The sequence below is a fragment of the Ranitomeya imitator genome, chromosome 2 (assembly GCF_032444005.1).
Source record: "Ranitomeya imitator isolate aRanImi1 chromosome 2, aRanImi1.pri, whole genome shotgun sequence".
Classification (NCBI taxonomy): Eukaryota; Metazoa; Chordata; class Amphibia; order Anura; family Dendrobatidae; genus Ranitomeya; species Ranitomeya imitator.
Window position 1 is genome coordinate 367,861,754 of NC_091283.1, and position 19,337 is coordinate 367,881,090.

Here is a 19,337-nt window from a genome sequence, read left to right on the forward strand (position 1 = left end):
TTAGAGAATGAAAGAAGGTTGTGGTCACAAAGCGGGAGAGGGGAGTTTGTGAAATCGTCCACTGAGCAAAGGCGGGAGAAGATCAAGTCGAGGGAGTTTCCGTCGTCATGCATTGGAGAGTTAGTATGCTCCGAGAGGCCGAAAGAGGAGGTTAGAGATAAAAGGTGAGAAGCAGATGGAGAGAGGGGAAAAGCAATGGGGATGTTGAAATCACCCATGATGAGGGTAGGGATGTCACAGGAAAGAAAGTGAGGAAGCCAGGTGGCAAAGTGATCCAGGAACTGAGGAGAGGGGCTTGGAGGACTATACACCACGGCCACTCGCATGGAGAAGGGGATGTAGAGTCTGACCGCATGGACCTCAAAAGAAGGGAATACAAGTGAGGGTACTTGGGGGATAACCTGTAAGGTACATTTGGTTGATAGGAGCAGGCCACCGCCTCCACCTGCTCTGTTGTCCGATCTTGGGGTGTGAGAAAAATGTAGTCCACCATATCAGAGAGCAGCAGCAGTGGTGGTGTCTGACTGCTGGATCCAGGTTTCAGTAAGAGCCAGGAGGTTAAGAGAATTAGAAAGGAAGAAGTCATGGATGAAATGGAGTTTATTACACACAGAGCGATAATTCCAAAGGGCATAATTGAAAGAGGCAGAAGGCATGCATGGGGTATTAATAAGGTTAGAGGGGTTTCTGAGTGTAGCGTTTGGGAGGTTAGACTTGCTATAACATGTGGGGCTGGGGAGAGATGTCTCCAGCGACTAGGAGAAGGAGGATAGAAAGAGTGAGCAGATGGTTAAGTGATTTGTATATGTATAATTATGTATATTATTTTCAAGTTTTTATTATTGAAAAAGTAATAAAGTTTTATTCTTACAGATGACTTTACTGGGAGATTAGAGGGGCTTCTGGCATCTTCAGATATGAAATCAGATGATCTTGGTGTCACAGAAGTTACATATGAAGAACATTGCATTATACCAACTATAGCATCATCCCTTCACAGCAAAGATCCATCAGGCAATCATTTTAATCATGTCTTATGTTCTGATTCATCACAGACTATTAAGAAAAACAAAAGTCACAGAAGGGTTGATAAAAATCAAAGCTCTAACACAGGAAAGAAGAACTTGTCATGTTCAGAATATGGGAAATGTTTTAACCTGAACTCAGTTCTTGCTAGTCTTCAAAGAAGTCACACAGAAGAGAAGCCATTTTCATGTTCAGAGCATGGGAGATATTTTAAGCGTAACTTAACTCTTGATCCATATGAAAGAACTCACAAAAGGAAGAAGTTTTATCCATGTTTAGATTGTGGAAAATATTTCAGTCGAAAATCAAGTCTTGTTAGGCATGGGAGAACTCACACAGGGGAGAAGCCATATCTATGTCTAGAATGTGGGAAAACTTTTGCAAACAAATCAAATTTATTTTCTCATAAGAGAATTCACACAGGGGAGAAGCCATTTGCATGTTTAGAATGTGGAAAATGTTTTAAGCAGAAATCGGACCTTGCTAGACATCAAAGAAGTCACACAGGGGAGAAGCCATATTCATGTTCAGAATGTGGGAAATGTTTTAGGCTGAAGTTATATCTTGTTACCCACAAAAGAACTCACACAGGAGAGAAGCCATATTCATGTTCAGAATGTGGGCACCATTTTAGTCAAATGTCAAGTCTTGTTACACACAAGAGAATTCATACAGGGGAGAAGCCATATTCATGTTCAGAATGTGGACAACATTTTAGTCAGTTGTCAAGTCTTGTTACACATAAGAGAACGCACACTGGGGAGAAGCCATTTTCATGTTTGGAATGTGGGAAATGTTTTAGGTATAGATCAAGTCTACTTTTGCATAAGAAAAGGGAAGAAGAAAATTGTACAAGTAAACGTTTTACAGTTACATAACTACAAAAATGTAATAGAATGAGGATAATAAAAACTAACATGTGCACTGAAAATTTTGTATTGATTTATAGGATATACGTTAAAAGGACTAAAGTATTGAGACACCTAGACATTACACCCACAAGAGCTTTTTTCTATCATAGTCAAGTTCTTTTACATTAACTGGGGCACAATCGTGTTGGTACAGAAAAAAGTTTTTCCAAAACTAATCCCAAAATGTTGGAAGCATACAATTGTCGAAAATGTCTTGGTATGCAAGGCCAATCCCTAAGTCAACCCCATATCCTTATCTCTTTACTACCTCTTTACAATTGGCACAATGCAGTCAAAATGTAACATTGTTTTGGCATTCATCAAACCTATACTCCTATATCAGACTGGCAGATCGAGAATCATAATTCAACACTACACGTAACACATTTTGACTAGAGTCCAGTTGTTGTGGATTAACAGCACTCCATCTGACACTTCACCTTGTGATGCAAGGATGTGCATGTAGGTGTTCGGCTATGTAGCATGGAAACCCATGTCATGAAATTTCTAGCGGGGCACAGCTTTTACCCCCGCCAGTTATGAAACTGCAGAGTCGAAATCTCCATTGTCATGGAATGAGTAAAGTATTAGCAACTTTTATGCCCTCTGATCCTCAGGCATTGGAAATTCCGCTGCATAACTTTACTTGGTCTACCACTCTGTAGCTGAGTTGCCGCGTTTCCTAAATGCTTTCACATTTCAACAAACACTGCGCACAATTCAGGGTAGAATATTTAGTAGAGAAGAAACTTCAGAAACTGCCTTGGTACAACAATAGTGTCTTATTATAGTATCATTCTCAAATTCGGTAAACTCTTTAGAATGAGAAGTCAGTCACAAATTTTAGTAGAAGCAGGATGCATTACTAATTGCTTGATTTCTTTTTTTCTCTTCGCCACAACAGCACCCACTTGAGAGAGGGGATCCGCCCCTAGGAACAGGAAACCCTATGGAGAGAATAAAAGGGGCGGTCCCCCTCGCTCCCACAGTTGGTTTCCTGTTCCTACGGGAGACCTGGAGAGAAGAGGATGCCCAGCCTGGATGCCCCTTGCGCAGTTTACCTGTATAGGGACGGCAAGGGCTCCAGAGCTGGAAGCAGCGTCGGGGGTCCTATGGTAGCTTCCCCCCTCTGCTGGCAGGTACCGTGAGGCCAGGATCGGGGAGTCGCCTGGCTCACGGAGGTACATCCAGCTGACCTGCAGGGACCGGACCGCTGGGGTAAGAGATCCTGTGTCGCCATCTTCGGTGGCGTACAGGCAGCGTGTGGCCCAGTGTTTGTCCCCCGGAAGTATTACTACAACTTCCGGGGTGATGCAGGAGGAGGACGGCGCCTGCGCGATCGCTGGATGGAGGCGCAGGCGCGCACAGCAGAGCCGCAACCCGGATGTACTGGTCACTTCCGGGTGCGGCAGGAAGAAGATGGCGGCCCCCATTACAAAAGGACGCCGGTGCTGATACCCGGCGTCCACCATGGCATCTCCCCAGGACACAGCGTTGCCTTCACCCAAAGTCACCGCTATTACACCTGGAAGCCGGACTAGCAGCAGCCGCAGATCATCTTCCAAGAGCGCCAGAGAAAAGAGATTGGACCGGTCGGCTCCTCCATCTGTGCCTCCGTCTCCTCCTCTTCAGCCGGTATTATGACGACAGCTTCAGGGGTGAGTGTTTGTCTACCCTATTTAAGCTGATTATACTCCCCTCTTTTATCTAATTCCCTAGGTTAAAAGAACAGGGAAATCTAAACATAAGCAATGTGCCTTATGCTCTCAGCCGCTCCCGGATACTTATTTAAAAACGCTGTGCCAGTCATGCATCGAATCCACCTTACGTGAGGAGTCTTCAGAAAGGTCGGAAGATATACGTAGCATGATCAGAGAAGAATTACGAGCCTTTCGAAGCTCGGATAAAGTTCCTGAGAGTAGGAAGAAATATAGCTCTCCTAGATCTGAACAATCCTCTGATGTTGAGGATAAGGATTCGGACGGTTCCCAAGAGGTTATATCCTCAGAGGGTGTGCAGGATACATGCTTTCCTACAGACAGTATTGACAATCTAGTCAAATCAGTACGTAACACCATGGGTATGGAAGATACTAAAACCCTTAAGACACCACAGGACGTGATGTTTGCTGGCTTGTCCGAAAGAAAGAGCCCTTCTTTTCCTGTTATTCCAGCGATAAAGGATTTAGTCAGAAAGGAGTGGGAAAGCCAGGGGCAAAGAGGGTTGCCGTCTTCCTCAAAACGTCGCTATCCCTTTAATGACGAGGATTTTTCCAAATGGTCGAAAGCCCAAAAAGTAGATGTGGCAGTGGCATCCACTTCTAGGAAATCTTTACTGCCTGTAGAAGAGTCAGGATCTTTGCAAGACCCGCTTGACCGGAAAGCCGATTCCCTTTTAAAAAGCATGGGAATCCTGTACAGGAGCTTTCAGACCGGCTATTTCGGCCACATGCACTGCTAGGTCCATGCTGGTCTGGTTGAATGATCTAGAAGAAGGTTTGAAAGGTGGCCTTTCCCGCAATAAACTCATGTCCTCTATTCCATTAATTAGAGGAGCTACTGCCTTTTTAGCCGATTCTTCAGCTGATTCCATCCGATTAGCAGCCAAATCGGCAGGTCTGACCAACGCGGCTCGCCGCGCCTTGTGGCTAAAAGGATGGAAAGGAGATCCCCAAACGAAGTCCAAGTTATGTGGGTTGCCATGCCAGCGTGAGTACCTATTTGGTACTCAGTTGGATGAGATTATCACCAAAGCGGGTGAGAGGAAGAAAGGGTTCCCCAATAACACTTATCTTCCATCTTATAGGAGAGCGTTTCGAAAGCCCATGTTCAACAGAAGACGGGACTATAAAAACCAGGACCGTTGGGCTAATAAAGACTTTAAGCAAAAAGGAGCCTTTTTCGGGAAACGCCCTTTCAAACCTGAGGATAAACCCCATTAGGACAGATCTACCTGTTGGTGGTAGGTTGCCCTTCTTCTCTACGCAATGGCTGGCAATAACTTCTAATCCATGGGCAACTAGCCTTATAACTACGGGTCTAAAATTAAGATTTTCCCAAGTCCCCCCGGACTCATTTTTTCTGACTTCCTTAGTGTCACAATCACAACAAGAGGCCTTGGAACAGGAAATAATAACTCTCCTGTCCAAAGGAGTATTGGTGGAAGTCCCTTTTAATCAAAAAGGAAGGGGGATTTATTCCCCTTTATTTTTGATTCTGAAACCAGACGGATCATATAGAACAATAATTAACCTTAAGAGACTGAACGTCTTCTTAGAGAACCAAACTTTTAAAATGGAATCTATTCGGTCAACTATTAAGCTTCTGTTTCCCCATTGCTTCATGGCAGTCCTTGACCTTAAGGATGCATATTATCATCTTCCAATCTTCAGTGAGCATCAACAATATCTACGGGTGGCAGTTATGATCAAAGGTCAAATTCGGCATTATCAATACACAGCAATGCCCTTTGGACTATCAATAGCCCCTAGAGTTTTCACAAAACTAATGTCAGAGGTGATGTCATATTTGAGGTTAAAAAATACCCTCATAATACCATATTTAGATGACCTATTGATAGTCGGGAATTCCCTTTCTCAATGTCATCAGCGTGTATCTGATTCAATTTCGTCCCTACAGGGGTTAGGGTGGTTAGTAAATTGGGAAAAATCTAGATTGTCCCCCACAACTAATCAAAAATTTTTAGGAATTATTCTAGACTCTACAAATCAAATGTGCTTTCTTCCCGAGTCGAAACAAATAACAATCATAAACAAGGTACAATCGGTGATTAACAACCCCCTAATTTCCCTAAGAGAAGGTATGTCCCTTCTTGGTTCCTTCACATCTTGTATTCCAGCTGTTCCGTGGGCCCAATTCCATAGCAGGAAATTACAGTATACAATACTTCGTGAGGAAGAAAAATTACAGGGCCGATTAGATAGTCGTATTTCTTTACCAACAGACGTGATACAATCTCTCACTTGGTGGTTAAATCCGGATCATTTTTCCAGTGGGGTTCCCTGGGTGGTTAAACCTTCAAAAACTATCTTCACTGATGCCAGTCCTAGTGGTTGGGGAGCACACTTAGGAGATCAAATAGTGCAACGTCTGTGGTCTCTTAGAGAATCAGATGATTCTTCTAATAAAAAAGAGCTGAAGGCTATCTATCATGCCTTATCTAAATTTCTTCTGCAGCTACACGGAACGCATACAAGAGTCCTTTCAGACAACATGACAGCAGTAGCATATATAAACCACCAAGGAGGAACAAGATCAGAAGCACTCATGTCTATAGCCGACAACATTCTAGCCATAGCAGAGGAGCACCTTCTATCCCTATCAGCGCTGCATGTGAGAGGAATCGACAATTCGAGAGCAGATTTCCTCAGTCACCACACTCTCCACCAAGGAGAATGGGTTCTAAGTCGTCGTATCTTTTGCATGATAGTAAAGAAATGGGGCACTCTCGAGATAGATCTCTTTGCGACAAAACAAAACAAGCAAGTCAAAAAGTTCGCATCATTGTTCCGATCCGACAATCCAGATATCTTCGACGCCCTACAAGTGCCATGGGTGTTCAAGAAGGCATATGCCTTTTCCCCGCTGATACTACTTCCGACAGTAATCAGGAAGATAAGGGAGGACAGAGCAAACGTGATCTTAATCGCTCCGTTCTGGCCCAAGAGGCCATGGTTTTCCTGGCTGAGAGCCATGTCATTTTATGTTTGTGTATGTGTATAGCCCATTCACTATCCCCATCTATTCCCCAACCCCTGAAGATGGCTGGACCATGATTGTAAATACATCATTGTAAATACACACCTGTACTTTGCATCTCCCCCACCTCATTGTAGATTGTAAGCTCTCACGAGCAGGGTCGTCTTATTTTGCTTTAATTATTGTATTGTTAATGTTGTTACTTATGACTTTTGTGTTTGAAACTGTTAAACTGTAATGCGCTGCGGAATATGTTGGCGCATTATAAATAAAAATTATTATTATTATTATTATTATTATTATTATTATTATGTCGATCTCAGACCCATGGATCCTCCCGGAGGATCGGGATCTTCTTTTCCAGGGCCCCTTCAACCACCCTCATGTGAAGGGTCTACGGTTAACAGCCTGGAATTTGAGAAGCAGCTGCTAAAGATGAGAGGGTTCTCAAACAAAGTGATTGACACTCTGCTACTAAGTAGAAAAAAATCCACTACCTCCATCTATGCAAGAGTGTGGAAAAAATTTCTAAACCTCTACCCAACGGCCCTGTCAAACAAAATTCATATTCCTACGATTCTAGAATTTCTTCAAAAAGGGCGCGATTTAGGCCTAGCGGTCAGTACCTTAAAAGTACACATTTCTGTGCTGGGGGCTTTATATGGTCACGATATCGCAGGTAATAAGTGGGTAGCCAGGTTTGTTGCAGCATGCCAGAGGTCAGAGACAGTTCGAATTCCCCATGTACCACCTTGGGATGTTAATTTAGTACTTGAAGCTCTAACAGACCACCCTTTTGAGCCACTACATTCAGCTCACATAAAACATGTCTCCCTCAAGACAGCTCTTCTTGTCGCCTTCGTATCAGCGAGAAGAGTAAGTGACATACAGGCGCTATCGATAGATCCTCCCTTTATGTCAATATTCCCAGATAGAGTTGTCCTAAAGACAGACCCTTCATACTTACCCAAAGTATGCACTAAATTTCACAGATCACAAGAAATTTTCCTTCCCTCCTTTTATGATAACCCTACAAGTCAGGAAGAACAAAAATACCACACATTAGATGTGAGGAGAGCCATATTAGCCTATTTAGATAGGACTAGTGCCTGGAGGAAGAGCAGGGCTCTCTTTGTTTCCTTCCAGGGTCATAGGAAAGGAGCTGGAATCACGAAGGGTACTCTATCTCGGTGGATTCGTAATGCAATATGTCTGGCCATATTTATCCAAAGGGGAGAATCCGCCTGAGACCGTAAAGGCACATTCCACCCGGGCGATTGCATCATCCTGGGCTGAAAGAGCGGAGGTTCCGATAGAACTGATATGTAAGGCCGCAACTTGGTCTTCTCCTACTACCTTCTATAATCACTATAGATTGGACTTATCTTGTTCATCTGACTTGTCCTTTGGTAGATCAGTTCTTAACACGGTAATCCCTCCCAAATGACTATCTCTGAAAGTCTCTCAAGTGGGTGCTGTCGTGGCGAAGAGAAAACACCGGATTACGTACCGGTAATGCTCTTTTATAGAGCCATGACAGCACCCCTTCACTTCCCACCCTAATAGGTTTATTTTGTTTAGGAGCACGGTTAAGGGTGTTCGGTTCTTGTAGTTAGCCATACTTAAGTTAACTAATATTAAACGATAATATTGAATGTCCTACTAAAATCTGGTGGGCAGTTCCTCGCAATCTCTGTAACCCAACTGTGGGAGCGAGGGGGACCGCCCCTTTTATTCTCTCCATAGGGTTTCCTGTTCCTAGGGCGGATACCCTCTCTCAAGTGGGTGCTGTCGTGGCTCTATAAAAGAGCATTACCGGTACGTAATCCAGTGTTTTAACACCCCAGCCAATGGGATGGAATAAAAAGCTTTGAATTCAGATATTAATAGGTGTGTCTCAATACTTTTCTCCTTACAGAGTATATCATAGTGTTTTATGTATATACACTGTTTAAAGAGAACCTGTCACCCCCAAAATCGAAGGTGAGCTAAGCCCACCGGCATCAGGGGCTTATCTGCAGCATTCTGTAATGCTGTAGATGAGCCCCGATGTATCCTGAAAGATGAGAAAAAGAGGTTAGATTATACTCACCTGGGCGGGCGGTCCGATCTGATGGGTGTCGTGGTCCGGGTCCTCCCATCTTCTTACGATGATGTCCTCTTTTTGCCCTCTTGAGGGCAGAGCAAAGTACTGCAGTGCCCAGGCGCCGGGCCTCTCTGACCTTTCCCGGCGCCTGCGCACTGCAGTACTTTGCTCTGCCCTCAACAGGGCAGAGCCGCAAGCGTTAAGACAAGAAGAGGGCGTCATCGTAAGAAGATGGGAAGCGCTGGACCGGACCGCAACACCCTTCGGACCGGACCGCAGCAGGAACGCCCCTGGGTGAGTATAATCTAACCTCTTTTTCTCATCTTTCAGGATACATCGGGGGCTTATCTACAGCATTCCAGAATGCTGTAGATAAGCCCCTGCCAATGGGCTTAGCTCACCTTCGATTTTGGGTGTGACCGGTTCCCTTTAACGGTTGCCAGGATAATTTGTCATGGAGCATACTTAAGGAGCTCGACAATATCGTAACACAAGAGCCATAGAAAGCATCGAACAATGTGGAGTGGCCAGTGCCTTATTATGTATTTGCCCTTCTCTCCCATTGTGGATATAGTGAAATAAACAAGACTAAAGGTAACCGGTGAGTGTCACCTCCTTTCTTTCTTCCTGTGGAAGTCAATATACTGCATCACTAAAATCACTACTCACGCACCACTCTGCCAAATTGTTTTCTGTCTGGAACTTCCATTTCAAATGTATTGGCTTGTGTTTCTCTCTATATTTCTTTATCCTTTGTATATCAAATTAAATTTGTAAGATAATCATAAAATTACTTAGCCAGTAATGATGAGCGAGCATGCTCGTGTGCTAACCGAGTGTCTTCAGCGTCCTCGAAAAATATGTTCAAGTCTCCAAGTTGCCTGTTTGTTAGCCACCACATATGCAGGGATTTTCTATCGAGCAGCCATGAGACATGCAGCCACAGGAATTCTAACATATTTTTCAAAGACACTCGGTTAGCACACGTTCATCCGGTTAGCACACCTTATCCAAGCACGTTCGCTCATCACTATTATCCAGACTACAGATTCTTAAAAGTTTTCCCAGAATCGAAAGCTGGGATAGAGAATAAGTACTAAGCACTTGGTGGGGGAGGAGCTGAAGAGACTGACTCGCAGCAATTCTAAGAATGGGGTTCTATATGAATGATGCAAAGGTGCGCATGCTTGAACTTCACTCTGCTCATTCACTATGTGGACTGCCTGAAAAAAACAGAGTAAATGCTTGGTGATTTTCACAAGTCCTATTGAACTGTCATTTTCTCACGCTCAAGCCATGGGTCAGGCTGAGAGGCTGCGCTGACTTCACTGATGCTCCCGATTGTAAACTATTGAACCCCTAGATATGGATTACGCTGTGGGACTGACTGTACGCTGGACAGGTATGGTATCCTGTTGGTTTTTTATTTATTACAGGAGATAGAGGGCATCGCTTGGATTAGTAGAAGAATAAAGATGGCAAAACTTTGTGGTCTTACATTTCATTAAAATACTTTTTTATGCCTGTGTGTTGATTTAACCCTTTACAAAATTTAGGATTAGTAATGGATAGGTGTGTTATAGACACCTCTCCATTACTAAGCCAGGCTTAATGTCACCTTACAATACAAAGGTGACATTAACCCCATATTACCCCATATGCCACCACTACAGGGCAGTGGAAATAGAGAAGCTAAGTGCCAGAATTGGCGCTTCTTACAGATGCGCCTTTCCTGGGGTGGCTGGGGGCAGATGTTTTTAGTCAGCGCGGGGGAGGGCAATACCCATGGTCCCTCTCTAGGCTATTAATATCTGCCCTCAGTCACTGGCTTTCCCTCTGGCGCAGAAAATTGCTTGGAAGCCCACTCCAGATTTTTCTGTGAAAATTCTTTTGTTAAATACATACAGGTCCCAAATTTTACACACAAACTACTAACCATGTCTTCTAACCTGTTGGCTTCTCCAATGATTTCACAGAAGCCGACAAATGAATTATCGGCTATTCTGCTTTCTATCGGTCTATGAAATATAAAGATATATACACTGCTCAAAAAAAATAAAGGGAACACTAAAATCCCAAATCCCAGATATCACTGAATGAAATATTCCAGTTGTAAATCTTTATTCATTGCATAGTGGAATGTGTTGAGCACAGTAAAACATAAAAATGATCAGCGTAAATCCCAACTAGTATCCCACGGAGGTCTGGAGTTGGAATGATGCTCAAAATCAAAGTGGAAAATCAAGTTTCAGGCTGATCCAACTTCAGTGGAAATGCCTCAAGACAAGGAAATGATGCTCAGTAGTGTGTGTGGCCTCCACATGCCTGTATGACCTCCCTACAACGCCTGGGCATGCTCCTGATGAGGCTGCGAATGGTCTCCTGAGGGATCTCCCAGACCTGGACTAAAGCATCCGCCAACTCCTGGACAGTCTGTGGTGCAACTTGACGTTGGTGAATGGTGCAAGACATGATGTCCCAGATGTGTTCAATCGGATTCAGATGTGGGGAATGGGCGGGCCAGTCCATAGCTTCAATGCCTTCATCTTGCAGGAACTGCTGACACACTCCAGTTACATGAGGTCTGGCATTGTCCTGCATTAGGAGAAACCCAGGGGCCAACCGCACCAGCATATGGTCTCATACGGAAGTCCTCTCAGTACCTAATGGCAGTCAGGCCATCTAAAGAAATGCCACCCCACACTATTACTGACCCACTGCCAAACCAGTCATGCTGGAGGATGTTACAGGCATACACAATAGTCTTAAAGTGAACCTGTCAGCAGGATTTTGTTATGTAAACTACAGACACTGTCAGGTTAGCCAATCCATGGTCCCTGATACATTTAAGATCACCAAATGGCTAGACATAGAATGAGTGAGAGCATTCCTTATTGTGTTCTTTGCTGCAGTTGGTAGGAATCATACAGGGAAAAAGGGTTGCAGTCTAGCCATACAGATCTCTAAAGTGGCTACATTCGTCTGAAACCCCAAGTAGTCCCACCCTGACAAGGACAGTCTACAGCTAGCCCTACAATGGAGGCCCTGCATTCTCCCTTAGTAAAAGTCCCGATTCATTTCTTCCAAGTAAATTTCTCAGGTGACTTGTATTTTAGAACAGGGTTTCTAAGTGCTAGATGCAGAGTAAAAGTGGGTCCCTCCTTCACACATCCATTTTTAGGACCACAAATATGGACCCACGCACACCCACTGAATTCAATGGCGGTGCGCACATGTCAGGACCGTGTGAAAAACTGCAGACATCAGTTTTTTTACGTGCATCACGTACACAATGCATTCCGCACATTGATGACACACAGATAACCGGCGCCAGAAAAAAAGCAGTGCTGTTCCCAGGTCCCGGGTGCTGAAGACAGATTTGATCATTGTCGCCTGGTATCCCTGAGATCAGTATGATAATGCGACATTGACATGAGTTGTATTCAGTACCCGCTGTGTACATTGTGCGTAAAATAAATGTAAAAAATTTACATGGGCTCATGGGTAATTTTGAAAACCAACAGAGGGAAAGCCCACGGCTGGGGCTGATGTTACTAATCCCAAAAGGTACCCAGGCCAATAATAAAAGATCACAGTTGTTTTCTTAGCCTTTCCTATGGAATTTATGGGGAACTCCATAAAAAAAATGACACTGGGTCACCCTATAAATTCTAACCAGCCACGGCTAAAAAGACAGATGTGGGTTGATAATATCCTGTTTTTCCCCCAAATATTTCTTTGTGGTGAACATATGCACTCGAATCTCAATACTGGAAAGCAGAGCTGTGGAGCCAGAGTCGGTATAAAATGGACCGACTGACAATATATAATAATTTGTATAGAGTAGTACAATTCAGTATGTGCTGAATATTTTTTCATAAAAAATTGGGAAAGTTATGAAATGTCTGTTCTATTCGTGACCTAAGGATCTAGCCTTTCAGTTGAAGAAAGCACTATTTGCCTCTAAGGTGTGCCCCAAAAAGATTCTGGGAGTGTACGGACAGCTCAATTAGCTTTACAAGAGAGATTGCTAGGCATCCCAAAGTTCTGATGTAATTAATTACCTGACACTCTGCAAACTTTACTTAATAATTAGTCATAGTCAGATTAATCTGTTACCACATACTCAAATGGAGATCTATCTGTACCAGCACAGGATAGTTAAATTTAGAGTGTTTATAAAATCTTCTGCATAACACATCATGAAAAATCTTTTTGCTTGTACCCATTTTTTGTTTACATAAGATCATGATACTACTATCTTTATCTACTGACATTTTATCTGAAGGTTCCAGTATAGAGACAAAACATTTACATTTTAAATAAAAATGCCTAAATTAATTACTGCTACCAACCTGTCTTTTTGTTCCTGAGGAGGATAAAGTAGGTCATAAGGTACTGTACAACATATAAAGAAACGTTTTGATATTGCACCAACACCAGCCTAAGCAATCCTTAATGTACATGCTCTGTTATGAGTCTGTGATTGGATTGGTAAAAAAAAAGTTTTTTCTTCAAAGAAAACGACTAATTCTCAGGTGAGTTCTTTGATGGTTCAGAAGATGTTTCCCGTGGCTCACAAATTCCCAGTACTCTGGGCATGAGTTTGGCTTCTTCCCTATGTGAGTTTTTTTGATGCGCAACCAGATTTGCTTTCCGAGTAAAAGATTTACCACATCCTGGACATGAAAATGGTTTCTCCCCTGTGTGACTTCTCTGATGCGTAAGAAGATTATATTTCTGGTGAAATAATTTCCCACATTCTAAACATGAAAATGACTTCTCCCCTGTGTGAGTTCTCTGATGTCTTACAAGATCTGATTTTTGGTTAAAACCATGTCCACATTCTAAACATGAAAATGGCTTTTCCCCTGTGTGAATTTTCTGATGTGTAACCAGATATGATTTAGCACTATAATGTTTCCCACATTTTGAGCATGAAAATGGTTTATCATCTGTGTTAATGCTCTCATGTTGGATTTTTGATTTAATACTATAATGTTTTCCGCATTCTGCATGTAAAAATGACCTGGCTGCTGTGTGAATTCTTTGATGTGCAATTAGACTTGCCTTAACACTATAACATTTCCCACATTTTGAGCATAAAAACGGCTTCTTCCCTGTGTGACTTCTCTCATGTCTAACAAGATCTGTTTTTTGATGAAAACAATTTCCACATTCTGTACATGAAAATGGTTTTTCCCCTGTGTGAATTCTCTGGTGTATAAGAAGAGCCGATTTAATCTTAAAACGTTTCCCACATTCTGAACATGAGAATGGCTTCTCCCCTGTGTGAGTTCGCTGATGTGTAATAAGATTGTATTTCTGCTTAAAACATTTTCCACACTCTAAGCAAAAATATGGCTTTGCCCCTGTGTGACTCCTCTGATGTCTAACAAGATCTGATTTTTGGTTAAACCTTTTACCACACTGTGAACATGAAAATGGTAAAACTCCTGTGTGAATTCGCTGATGTCTAACAAGATCTGATTTATGGTTAAAACATTTCCCACATTCCGAACATGAAAATTGCTTATACGCTTCGTGAATGCTCTGATGTGTAACTGTATTTGATTTAATATTAAAATTTGTTCCACATTCAAAAAATGAAATTGGCTCCTTTTCTAAGTGGTTTCTCTCATGTTTAACAAGATTTGATTTAACACTGTAACATCTCCCACATACTGCACAGGAATATGGCTTCTCCCCTGTGTGAGTTCTCTCATGTCTAACAAGATCTGATTTTTGATTAAAGCTTTTTTCACATTCTGAACATGAAAATGGTTTCTCCCCTGTGTGAATTCTCTGATGTATAACAAGAGCTGATTTAATACTATAGCATTTCTCACATTCTGAACATGAAAATGGCTTTTCCCCTGTGTGAATCCTCTGATGTGCAGCAAGGTTTGATTTCTGATTAAAACATTTGCCACAATCTGAACATGAATATGGCTTCTTCACTTTGTGAGCTCTTTGATATTCAATATTCCTTTTGTGTCTTTTAGAATCATAAGATAGGGTTTGTTTAAAAGGACCAGGTGGTAGGTCTTTGCTGTGAAAGGCTGAGGATGTATCTGAGATGAAGGCATGTTCGTCATACGTAACTCCTGTGATGCAATGATCTTCATTAAAATCTGAAAATGTAGGATATCCCTCTGAGCTCCTGGTACAATCATCTGCCAAGAATAAAATTGATTTGATTATTTTTAATAATATAACCTTAACATTATTTTGCCATTTTATAACATTTCCATGTAGAAAATTTCCACACAAATTGCAAGACTTCCCCCTTGAGCCAGATATTTTATTTTGTGGAAATATTAAGCTCTGGACCACACAAACACTTTGGCAATTGTAAAGGAAGTGGATATCATCTTCAATATGTGTTTCTGAAGTTAACAACCCAGTGTCAGTGGATATAAAAATTTTCCTTTGGGAAATGAATACATTCATATTTTTTTTCTATGTTGTGTACGCTTGCCTGCTATAACGTGCATACACCTTAAGCCACAGGTTAAACCCAAAAGTCTTGTACCAGTTAGTGTGTTTAAATGAGGGGTGTTACTTTGACACGCTCTTATATTAGTGGCAGAAAAGTTTGACTTCATCTGTAGTTGAAGCCTGATATGACCTTCAGGACATATGTTTTTTTTTGTCCCTCTACTCTTTTCTCTAAACACTATTCAATGACTTCTGAGGGCATATGTTGTCTCCGCCTCTACTCTGACACATCAGATCACTTTGAGGCTCCAGAAAGAAGGCTTTTGAGTCAGCAAACACTGTGTTGCGCAAACCTGCTGTGGTTGGCAGCAGTGCAGAGATAAGCCGACCATACATATTAGGCCGGTGTCACACTTGCGAGTGCAATGGGAGAAACTCACATCAATACCCGACACTGCCGCCGGCACTCAGGACCGAAGTGTGTAGCTGCATGTATTTCTATGCAGCTCTATTAATGCGAGTTTCTCGCATTGCACTCGCAAGTGTGACACCAGCCTTAGAAGGTGTTCGGCAGACAGCCCTCTCAGCCCACTCTACCATACACAGGAGCCCTTCTATGTTCTGTATAAGAAAAACAACTGCTGACACGTTGGCCTATAGCTTATCTCAGGGAGAACAATGCGATCCACAGTCTAAAATCAAATAGGCAGGAGCAGGAAACGCCAGAAGACATGAAAACAGGAATATAGACATTCATAGGAACAGGAGATGTATAGCTAATCCAGAACTTGCCACAAACAAATGCTTAAAGAGTTGTATGCTATCAGCAGATAGGCGATGGCAGGGACGAATACAGCAGTGTTGAACAGTCAAATTGAACACTGGCTTGCAGAGAAGATACGCAATGTTGCAGTAGGATTAGTAGTGTGAACATCACTAAAGAAGAGAATGGTATGATAACAGCAGATGAAGAGATGAACTACAGGTCTGAGACCGGAAGTAAATGCAAATAATTAATAAACAACAGGAGTTTGTTGAAGAGAATATTTCCAGTAATCAGAAATAGACAGACGCAAATAGCGGTCTGCATCGGCCTTAAAAGGTCATCGGTAATGGTTTCATAGTAGTTCACTAGGCTATTGGAGAAAACCCAGCTAAAGATGAGCAGATTTATTTAAATTTAAAATTCACAAAATATTTTAAGAAAATTTGATTTGTCGCTAATAAATTTGAGCAAATTTCAATACTGGAAAGCTTATAATTGCTCAGTAAATACACGTGGGGAAGAGGAAAGAGAGAGAGAGAACTCTCCTAGGAATAAGAGCTTCTACACCACAGAAGGGAAAAATTGAGAGTGTGGACCTCACTGACTATAAAGAGCTTACTTTCTATAGAAGTGAGAAATTTACCCACTGACCATAAGGCCGCCGTCACACTTGCGAGTTTTACGGACGTATGAGCGCAGAAACTACGTCCGTAAAACTCGCAAAACAAACGGCACAATTATTCTCTATGCCCCTGCTCCTATCTGCCGTATTTTACTGATCCGTATTATACGGCTTTCTACGGCCGTAGAAAATCGCAGCATGCTTCGTTTGTCACCGTACTGCGTAAGAAATACGCCAATGAAAGTCTATGGAAGCCTGAAAAATACGGATCACACACGGACCAGCAGTGTGACTTGCGAGAAATACGCAGCGGTGTTAGAGAGAAAAGCCGGTAATTCATTGCGGTGTACAGTAAAATCACACTGACAGCTTACAGAAGAATAGGTAGAATAAATGTGTACACATAGAATAGGTATATATATATATGTCAGTGAAACATATATATATATATTTTAATATTTCTTCCAGCGCGAGATAGCTTTAAAGCCGGTAATTCAATTACCGGCTTTTGCTCTCTCCTTCCTAAACCCGACATGATTTGAGACATGGTTTACATACAGTAAACCATGTCATATCCCCCTTTTTTTTTGCATATTCCACACTACTAATGTTAGTAGTGTGTATATGCAAAATTTGGCCGTTCTACTAAATTAAAGGGTTAAATGGCGGAAAAAATTGGCGTGGGCTCCCGCGCAATTTTCTCCGCCTGAGTAGTAAAGCCAGTGACTGAGGGCAGATATTAATAGCCTGGAGAGGGTCCACGGTTATTGGCCCCCCCCTGGCTAAAAACACCTGCCCCCAGCCACCCCAGAAAAGGCACATCTGGAAGATGCGCCTATTCTGGCACTTGGCCACTCTCTTCCCATTCCCGTGTAGCGGTGGGATATGGGGTAATGAAGGGTTAATGCCACCTTGCTATTGTAAGGTGACATTAAGCCAAATTAATAATGGAGAGGCGTCAATTATGACACATATCCATTATTAATCCAATACTAGTAAAGGGTTAAAAAAAATACACAAACACATTATTAAAAATTATTTTAATGAAATAAAAACAAAGGTTGTTGTAATATTTTATTCAACGCCCAATCCAATCACTGAAGACCCTCGTTCTGTAACAAAAAAAACATAATAAACCAACAATATCCTTACCTTCCGCAGATCTGTAAAGTCCAACGATGTAAATCCATCTGAAGGGGTTAAAATATTTTGCAGCCACGAGCTTTGCTAATGCAACGTTGTTCGTGGCTGCAAAACCCCGGGGAATGAAGGTAAAGTAGGTCAATGACCTATATTTACCTTCATTTGCGGTGAGGCGCCCTCTGCTGGTTGTTCCTAGATCGTGGGAACTTTCCTAGAAAGCTCCCAGGCTCGAGTTCATATGAGGACAACCAGCAGAGGGCGCCTCTTATGAAGTCGAGCCCCTCCTCTGATGCTTCAACAATGTAGGAAATGGTGCCAGGAAAGTTGTTTTTTTTCTTTTCCTTTTGCAAACCGCAAATCAAATTTAAAAATATTTGAATTCATGTGGAATTGAGTCAAATTTATTGAAATTTGCAAACTTGCTCCTCCCTGATTGGTCATTGGAGCTGAGACAGGCGAGTAGCAGTTTGCATGGCCTTGAAAATCCACATTTCTGTATTTAAAAAAGAAACTAACCTCTACAGAAGAAGTGAAAAAACGATGAAAGGTGGGGGAAGGAAATCCACAGGGCACAATGCTCTGAGTCAGGAACCAGCCAGGTCAGATAAGAAGAGTTGATTTATTCAACACACAACACGTTTCAGGGACGGCATTGACGTGATTGGTTGATTAACTGCATACAGGCTTTAAAAATCATGAATATACACAAATTTTACATGATTGTATAATTTACAAAACAATATTGAAGATAAATAATACACTTAACATTAATTGTTAGAAAGTTAAGAAAATATTAGTAGATACAATTCAAAAACTCCAAGGAACCCATCCCCCTGGACGGCTCCACTAGATCTGGATTATTTAGCCAAAACTTATTTGTGTTTATAGATACATTTAATACTACTATTAATCAGGACCTCACCTAGCTAAGTTATATGATGTTCAATTAATGGGTTGTTGAAACCTTCTGGATGCAAAGGAGCCAAGTTATATATCCAGAAGGACTCTGCATTCAGCATCTCTATCCGATACGGACTGGTCTCAGGCGTACGTTCAAGAATGGTCAAACATAAATTATTAAGAATGGTCAAACTTAAATGCACAGAGAATCCTTCTGGATATATAAATATAGGGGGATGAGATCTGAGGAGTATTTGAATTGTATCTACTTACTTTTTCTTCTTTTTCTAACAAATAATGTTTAGTGCATTATTGATTTTTTTAACACAGGAAAGAAATATATCTTGGTACCGTGTTAGCCAGCAGATAGAAAAATTAATTCTAAATGATTTTTTTAAATAATTTATAATCATGTAAAATTTATGTATATTCCTGATTTTTAAAGCCTTTAACCCATTAATGACTGCCGATATGCCTTTTAACCATGGCAGTTAAGGGTACTTAAACCACAGCGCCGTAGCAGGTTTAAAGTTCTAGTTCCCCCAGGGTCGCATTTTGTCCAGGGTCTCGGCTGACGGGGGTAGCCGAGACCCCAACGAACATGATTTGGGTCTGTTTTTACCGACCTCGATGTTGCAATCACTGTTATTAACAGTATAACGGCAACCACAAAAAAAGTCCGACTCTCCATTTAGTTTCTCTCTCTCCTCTGATGTGATCGCAC

General features: G+C 41.9%; 2 protein-coding genes across 4 annotated transcripts in view; one reads left to right on the top strand and one right to left on the bottom strand.

Moving 5' to 3' along the window:
• Nucleotides 1-2,432, top strand: part of LOC138663919 (zinc finger protein 773-like) — a 41,914-nt gene extending 39,482 nt beyond the window's left edge. For both annotated transcript variants that reach the window (XM_069750293.1, XM_069750292.1), the window contains one exon: nt 874-2,432. In XM_069750293.1, the coding sequence (XP_069606394.1) occupies nt 874-1,904 (1,031 nt within the window). In that variant the 3' untranslated portion in view covers nt 1,905-2,432. The remainder of the gene's footprint in view (nt 1-873) is intronic.
• Nucleotides 2,433-10,847: 8,415 nt separating this feature from the next.
• LOC138663910 (zinc finger protein 271-like) overlaps nt 10,848-19,337 on the bottom strand; it is a 29,622-nt gene continuing 21,132 nt past the window's right edge. For both annotated transcript variants that reach the window (XM_069750278.1, XM_069750279.1), the window contains one exon: nt 10,848-14,917. In XM_069750278.1, coding sequence (XP_069606379.1) covers nt 13,269-14,917 — 1,649 coding nt within the window. In that variant the 3' untranslated portion in view covers nt 10,848-13,268. The remainder of the gene's footprint in view (nt 14,918-19,337) is intronic.